The sequence below is a fragment of the Ceratosolen solmsi genome, unplaced genomic scaffold (assembly GCF_000503995.2).
Source record: "Ceratosolen solmsi marchali unplaced genomic scaffold, CerSol_1.0 scaffold57, whole genome shotgun sequence".
Lineage (NCBI taxonomy): Eukaryota > Metazoa > Arthropoda > Insecta > Hymenoptera > Agaonidae > Ceratosolen > Ceratosolen solmsi.
Genome location: NW_011948427.1, coordinates 281,591 through 290,293, shown reverse-complemented (window position 1 = coordinate 290,293; position 8,703 = coordinate 281,591). Strand labels below are relative to the sequence as shown.

Genomic DNA, 8,703 nt, shown 5'->3' with positions numbered 1-8,703 from the left:
ATACAAAAATTAATATAACAAAATAAATATACAAGTCTTGCTTAGATCATAAAACTGTATAACTTATTAAGTAATTTATTATTTATAATTGTTTCATTTATATCATTTCTGTATATACATTTGATTATATTTTAATTAATATTAAAATTTAAAAAAAAATAAAAGAATTTTAAGCTGAAATTATGAATATGTATTTTACATTTTTTGGCCTATAATATATAAATTTCTATATTTATTCTAGAAATTCAATAAATTCTTGACCATTTTTGTTTCATATTATTTTGAAAGAAATGCAAAGTTTACATATCTATGAAATATATCAAATATGAATTTACATTTTTCTGCAAATAAGTAACATTAAGCTGATAGAATAAACAAAAAAATGGATTTATAAACATATTAACTTGAGGGTGGCTACATAACCATCAAAATATTTATGTATCGATATTTCTAAACTAACAATGTGTATATAAAATATATAAAGTATTTAAATTACTTAGAAGGTAATACGTAGTGAAAAATAAAAAAGTAAAACGTGCAATAATTTAAATATTATATAATTAAAATTTGTAAATTTAAAGAAATAACTTCAGTTATCATTGACAGCTAATTTTTCATCTAATGAATTTTAAATACATTCATCTTTTCTTACTTACTTCAATTAAATTTTATAGGTATGCCACTGTATTATAAATAAAATCATTTAAAAAGGAAAAATATTCTTTTAAACACATATTAGTATACGCGTGCATATTTTTTAATAAAATAAATCATTTTAAAGCTACACATGAAACATAAAATACGTAGTACCAGTACCAATCACTGGCGCTTCAGGTTGTCGTCTCTATCTTGTTGCGAATCATGCATGACGTTTATTAGAAACCGGCTGGTTGAACTTGTCCAAAGTATTTGAGTCTTAAGTGCTTTTGTTTTTCTGCTCCTCGCATTATTTAACACTTCTATACGTCTATAAGACCATTTATATCCTTTTTTCTCCAATTTGAGTATATATTTTGCAGTACATCATCGCCATGGTAAATTTTCAATTCGTTCATTTTTATTCGTACTGAAAATAACAATCGCGTCAAAAAGATGTATATAATTCGAGACATAAACTATTATCAAGAGAAAATACATATTTTCTTCTCCTTTTTTTTAAACCAAAGTAGTTTATAAAAATAATTGGTGGTTGGGTCACCGAATCACAAGTTCAATGATATATTGTTCTATATTGTTCTGTATATAACATTATGCTTAATTTATCACTAAAATTATAAATTACTTAATATGTTTACTGTGATTAAATCGATTACTTACATATTTCATAATTTGTACTTATATTATATTATTCAAGTATTTTAGAAAGACAACACTTATTATTGTAAGCCGAAGAATAATCAGATACTGATATACGCGTGACAAATTACATCACCAGATTGCAGCACTTAGTAAATCCTATTGTCCATACTAAAATAAAAATTAAATTTTTTTAAATAAAATAAATAAATACTTTTTTTTTTAATCACTGCATAAATGTTTAATAATAACTTTAAAATTATTTTTGATAATAAAATTTTTCAATCAAATAACAATGTAAAATTTTAGTATTTTATTTTTTATAAAATTGATTTGATACATATTTATAATATATAATTTATGAAAAATGAATTCGTATTATATATTACATATAATAAAAAAACTTTTTTAAAACCAATATTATTTTAATTTTTTAATTTGTTTAATATCTAATTTAGACAAGTACTGTTTTAAGAAAAAAAAACTGATCTATTTGAATAATATTCTATTATTACATATGATGTAGCAAATTCAAATGAAATAACATGAATTTATTTTATAAATTAGTTATTCAAATTATATTATAAAATTTAACATGAATATTAAAATAATCATTTTATTATTAAATAAACATATTTATATTTAAATTTTGTATACAAAATTTCATACTTTTATATACCTAAAATGTTAAAAATCAAATGAGCAATTACTAAAATCTGATTACAATGAAAAATGTTTGATGTAATATGAGTAGTCACTTAGTTCTTGTATCAATATTAAAAGTTATAATAATTGAAAAATTTTTTTAATTTCATCTAAATTAATTATTTTTAATTACCAGTATTCTTATTAGAATGTTGTTATTGAAGTTTCAAAAATAATAAAATAAAAATCTATGCATTATTAACTAATTTTCTAAAACTAAACAAATACAATGAAAGGAATATTATTATATTAAAGTAAATTAAATTTCAAATAGATAAGAGCTTAGAAAATTATAAAAACTTTTTCAATAATAATGTATATAAAATGCATTGATTTTAATAACGATTTATTACAGTGGTGAAAAAATTTAAAATAAAAAAAATTATCAAAACATTTGAATATAAGTGGATTATTTTGCAAAAGATATTACGGAATTTAATTTTCATTTTATTATTTTACTATTTTATATTTATATGAAGCTGAATGTGTATAATCAACTTTAGTAGTTTTAAAATATTTTTTTTTAATTCAATTCCAGAGTGATGAGTGTTCAATCTCAATGAAACAGAAACATGAACAATATTAACAAATTTCTAATAAACATAATTTTGTAACATTAACAAAAGTTAAAATTATTATTATATTGTATTTTGAACAAGTGTCTTCAATATTTGTTTTATATTGATACTGCATATAAATTGTTTAATACATATTTTCACGGTTTTATTAAATTTTAGTAAGAAAAATGAAATTCGAAGTTAATTATTTACCTTCAGACTGTTGTTTTTAAATATCTTATATTTTTCTATATATAGTGAAATAATATCAAAATATTTGATATTAAAGAATTAAAAGATTTGAAAGAAACTGTATAAACATATTTTTTCAACAGGTATTGGCAGGTAATATATCAGTATCAGAAAACTTATGTTTGCATCATCGAAATAATCCATTGTTATATTCTAATAATAATCAAGATGGTATTTTTGTTAAAAATGTATTGGAGGGTGAGACCCTCAATTATAGTTTGGCTCTTCTTTGTGGTCAAGTTCCTACCACCTGTTCATACATCAAAGTATTGAGTGACAACAAACATCAAATATCTGAGTGGCCAATCATTGATAAAGAATTTCGTATTTTACTGGAATTACAGCGAGGTATTAATAAATTTGTGCTTGAAGCTGGAGGTTTCAAAAAAAAGTTGAATCTGAAATACGAACCAAGAACAACAAAGCTACGTGTTACACCTATTTACATCATTTGTGATGGCCATGATGGTCACTTTCAGGTAATCTAAATGCAAATTGAATAACCAAAATATGATTGAATAATTGATTATCATTATTAATAATAATTATAATAATATAAAATATAATTAAATTTTTTTTATAAATTGAAATATAACAAATATAATATATTTTTATTTTATATAGATTTTATCACGAATTTACTATATTAATCAAAATGAAGAAACAACATTTATAATTACTATATATACTATAATTATAATATATTCTATAATATATAGATGTTCATTGACATATTTACTTTTAAACTTAAAAAATTATAAACTAAGTAAAATGTAATTTCTTTTTAAATTTTTTAGAATAAAAATGAATTTTACAATTATTGATATTAAAAGAACAATCAATATTATGTAATTTAATATATTAGTACTATATAATAATTAATCAATTCATTAATTAATATGGTAATTAATTATTTAATATACATTAAAGCAGAAATTATTAAAATAAAAATTTCTATGTTTCAAGATGTATATAGTATCATAATGAATACATAATGAAAATTCTTGTTAACTTCTTAAAGTAATTACTTCAATATAATAGCATAAGTATAACTAATAAGTTATATAGTCATTTGATTGTCATTGAATATCATTTAACTTATATATATTTTGAATAAAAATTATCATTTGAATAATATTATTTGTTGAAAATAACTATATATGAGTGTGTGTGCGTGTGTTTATTTATAAATTATATATTTATAAATTAATTTAAATATTTAATAATGACTAAATTAATAATACTGTTTTTGAAATTTTAAAATCAAAATAAGTAATGTTTAATTATTTCTGCTTTTATTAAATTAAAAATCATAGTGTTACCACAATATAGAACGATCTTAGGGTCCGTGTAGTGAAAATCGTTCGCCAGAAAGCGCGGCAACACGAATAGGCCTGGGTGCTCGCCTTCTACAGACCCTAACTGCAGAGAAACTACATGAAGCTGGACATGGTAGAAAAACGTTCCAATTGGAGCGTGATTTGGATGGCCCAGAATGTGTAGTAATGCATAGCGTATTACACGTAGATCAAGCTCGAGCGATGTCGCAGCGAGAACTCTGGGAATTAGTGGGTAGAGAATTGATGACAGGCCCACTAGCTTCTAAAAATCGTAAATACATGGCCTTTTTATCGTGTACAAAATATAGAGGAGCACCTAGTCCCAGAACTCACGAGGACATCTTATCAAGAACTCAAGGACACGCTTCATTAGGTGGTGGTGGGCTTGCGCTTTTTGGTTCGGCTTGTTTGCACACGTGGCCAACTTCCATATCACAGGTCAATTTAAAAATTTTATTTTACAAACATATTTCATTTATTCATTTATTTTATTTTACAGACACTTTTCATTTATTCTGAAAACAAAACAAATAATAAATCTTAACTCTTCCATACGATGCATGTTATTTTGCATATTAAAAAATTATTGTGTTTTGTCACCACACTTTCAATTTTCATTTGAATTTTAATTAGCAAAATGAAATTATTATTTAACTTTTTAAATCTGTATAAATTAATATGCAATACAAGATAATATTATGTTATTATATCATAAAATTGTACTATTTTCATTTATAGAAAAAAAACAAAGAATTTTATTGTAAAGAATGAATATAAGAAAATTATGATTATTTCAATATTAAATTAATTATTACATTTTTTATTTAAAATTAAATCCTTAAAGAATATTGAACGATTTGATCAAATTTAGTCATTTTAAAACCTAATTACAATAATATGTAATATATATCAAACATAATAAAGTTTATTAAATTAATTGAAATATATACACTTTTAAACCACTAAAGATATTAAATGAAATGGCATACCATGATTATAGAAAAATAAATATTTGTTAGCCATAAATTTTTTTTGTCAAATAGAAAAGTTCTTACTTCACTTCACAATCAAGTTCTTCTATTTTAACAAAAAATATACACACAATTTACAATCTATAAATAATTCTGTTATAAATATTCTATTTGAAGAAATTATCCTGAATAATAATTTTATTGAACTGATTAATTCAAGTTTTGTCTTTTACTTATTTTAGAAAATGTTTAAATTGTACAATATTTAGTGCAATTAACGTATTATATCAATAATTTTGAATGTGTGTACAGACTATTTAATCATTATTTTAAAAATTCATTACATATATAAAAGAAACTTATATTAGTATTAGAAAAACTATATTACTTTTGTATTTGTACAAATATGAGGAAAATATATACAGGTTCGACACTTCAGTAAGATAACTTGAAAGATATTTTTAAAATTGTGTAGCTACTTTCATAGGAGTTGAAATACACTAAAAAAAAGATTCTATATTACCTATTTTGAGTATTAATCCTACTTAATTACCTTAAATTTAAAATACTAAATGAAAAAATTTCAAAAGATAATATTATAAATATATTTTTATAAATTGATAATGGTTTCTACAATGTTCAAACGATATATGTCCTAATAATACATTAAAATTTTCTTTTTAAATGTTAAAAATCTCTTGAAATTATCCAGCATTAAGCTGATTTAAAAATGTTGAAGACTAGATTATATTGGTATTATTCTATGCATAAGGACTATATATTTTGTTAATCAATAATATTGCAGTTCATTACACACAAAGAACAACATAATTAATTTTATTAAATGTTTATAAGTAATAAGAACTAAAATTTTAACAATGAGAATGCTAAAACTTTTATAAATTTGTTTAGTATTGGTCTATGTTATTAATTCATATTTATTTTAATTATTTGTTTTATAAATATTTGAAAAAGGATAGAAAAATTGAAATTTTCAAATAAATATTAGACTACATTATAGATGTACTGAATAAAATTATACTATTATTAAACATATGTTAAAAATTAAAATTAAAGAAGTAAAAACAGTCTTGTTTTTTAAATTAAAATGCCTTTGCTTAAATAACAATAAATTATCGCTATTTATTTAGTTTCTCTGATTATCAAATGAAATCTATACTATATAAATATACTATGTATTAAAATACGTGATAAAAATATTTGTTAATAATTTTTAAAGAAAAATTTTTCTTTTGCATTCTATTGAAATTTTTATATTTCTATGCAAAATAGTTTTTAAAAATATAGTGATAATTAATCATCGTTTTTATTAATTTATTATTTCCTAATGTAATAGCATATAATAATGATTTCGTAGGGTTAGAGAACCTAACTTATAATAAATAAGTTAAATGCCTTGATAATATTTTCGTTATTAATTTTTGACTTGGAAAAGATTAAATTAATTAACGAATACTTCTTTTCAATTGATTTTCTAGATCCAGTATCGATTCCTCGATATGACAGTGATTGACACCGAATATCTAATGGATGATAGTAATTACCGAGGTACATATGGTGGCTGTCTCGCTACAACCCTTGGTTCGGTCCTTCATGAACTTGGACACACTTTTGATTTAGGTCATACACGGGACGGTATAATGGGTCGTGGATTCGATTATGTTGATCGTGTATTTTTAGGAACAGCAAGTATTGAGATAAATCGAAATATAATTATGCGATGTAAGCCTCAGCATACAACCATTACTTTAACTCGTCCATTAAGCATAACAGTTACCATTCAACAGCCTGATGTAGCAAATCCTACACAAAGCAGTCTTATTCCGCAGATCTCAAAACCACTGTCTACTAATTTTGATAAATTAAATTTCTCAACTTTGCAACGACTATCAACACCAACAAGTCCAAAATTAAACCAGTCTCTCACAGAAGTTATTTTCAATGATAAAAAAACAGAATCGCAAATGGACAAGACATATTGGGGAAGTGCATGTGCTACTTTGTTAGCTTACCACCGTTGGTTTAATTCAGAATTTGATAGCATACAAACCAAGAATTGTAATGATTTAAAATACGACATCAAAAGGTTAATTTTTAATATTTTGTTTAACATTCCAATTTATTTTTTATTAAAATATTATACAAATTGATTTAATTGAATTCTATGTTACAATTTCTAATATAATATAATGATTTTAGGAAATTGAATTGTGTTAAATAAAATTTAAGAAATCTATATATAGTTTTAAATATATTATATTTATACGATAAACTGGTATATAATCAACATATAATATCATTTTCTTAGGTTCAATATATTAAATTAAATCTATATGTTTATGTATTTTAGAGATTTTAATAAAAAATTTTTATTTTCAGAAATGTTGTACAATCACGGTTCGGTGTGCGTATAATTGAACTAAGAGAGTCAGTGGGTGCTATGGTTATAGAATCTCGTCAATTCCTTGGCAATCACTTGACATTGGAGACAATAGTACCAGTTCCACCACCTTACTGCATCAGCGCAGTAATCCTCTTTGCTGAAGACTCAATTGGCAATATACTTAAGTACCCCCTTCCAACAGAATTTTACTAGTACAAGCTATTTATCATAAATTCAATTCTTTACTGTAATTCTTAGAAAGAATTTCTATCTCATTTTATAGTCCATCATTCATTATTTTATCTAAAGATTGAATTAATATAAATATTAAAACTTCAAAGCTTATAATTAATAATTTTGATAAAAATTACAAATTCATAAATAATGTAGAATTGATAATTTAAGTTCTTATACATACTTTATATCTGATTACTGTAATTAAATTAAAATATTACGAAAACTACTAAACTACTATTAAATTATTACAATAGTATATTAAAGTATGTATTAATTATTAATCCAAAACATTTTTTTAATTTTGTTTGAGAAAATATAATATTTAAAAATTAAATTATTGTATATACGTTTTTGTTAACTTATTGAATTATATGTTGATCTCTATCGAAACTTTTTCATATATTAAATTGCGCTACTATTAAACTTATAAATAATCATTGTTGAAAAATAGACTTGCACTAGATATTAAAAAATCTCTAAATTTCATGTAATACTTTAATTAAACAAAAATGTAGGATTTAAAATAATATTAAAGTCATCTAGTATTATTGAAGAAGTTTATATAATTTCATTATTTAATATTCAATTAAGCCATATCCATTGTATAGGAGTGTTTCAATAATAATATAATCAATCATGCTGTAAAATAGTTTATAATTTATGTATAATAACATTATTGAAATTATTATATACATTGTTGTTAGCATTGCTTTATTCACTAGTCAATTACAGTATTTTGGTTTACATCTTCAGGTATAGTGGTGGTTGCAGAGATACACAAAATTAAGATAATACATTTTCTTTTTACTATGATAAATCATTTCCTTTATGCACCACTATATGTAATTACCTTCATTATATCAGATCAAATTCTTGATCAATAAACTTAATATTTATATATCTTACTTTTTGTATAAAGTGATAAAGAACCTATCATTCAG

The 8,703-nt window shown here is 22.3% G+C and overlaps 1 protein-coding gene across 1 annotated transcript; it reads left to right on the top strand.

Annotated features, from left to right (window-relative positions):
* The first annotated feature begins 886 nt into the window (after nucleotides 1-886).
* LOC105363380 (putative zinc metalloproteinase C607.06c) lies at nucleotides 887-7,855 on the top strand. The gene is made up of 5 exons (XM_011501048.1): nucleotides 887-1,034; nucleotides 2,894-3,289; nucleotides 4,154-4,588; nucleotides 6,621-7,228; nucleotides 7,522-7,855. The coding sequence occupies exons 1-5, from the start codon at nucleotides 1,032-1,034 to the stop codon at nucleotides 7,736-7,738; spliced, it is 1,659 nt and encodes a 552-aa protein (XP_011499350.1). The 5' UTR covers nucleotides 887-1,031; the 3' UTR covers nucleotides 7,739-7,855.
* Nucleotides 7,856-8,703: the final 848 nt, after the last annotated feature.

Coding starts and splice junctions, on each gene's coding strand:
- LOC105363380 (XM_011501048.1), top strand. Junction 3,290..4,153: donor GCCATGATGGTCACTTTCAG/GTAATCTAAATG, acceptor GAACGATCTTAG/GGTCCGTGTAGTGAAAATCG. Junction 7,229..7,521: donor TTAAAATACGACATCAAAAG/GTTAATTTTTAA, acceptor TTTTATTTTCAG/AAATGTTGTACAATCACGGT.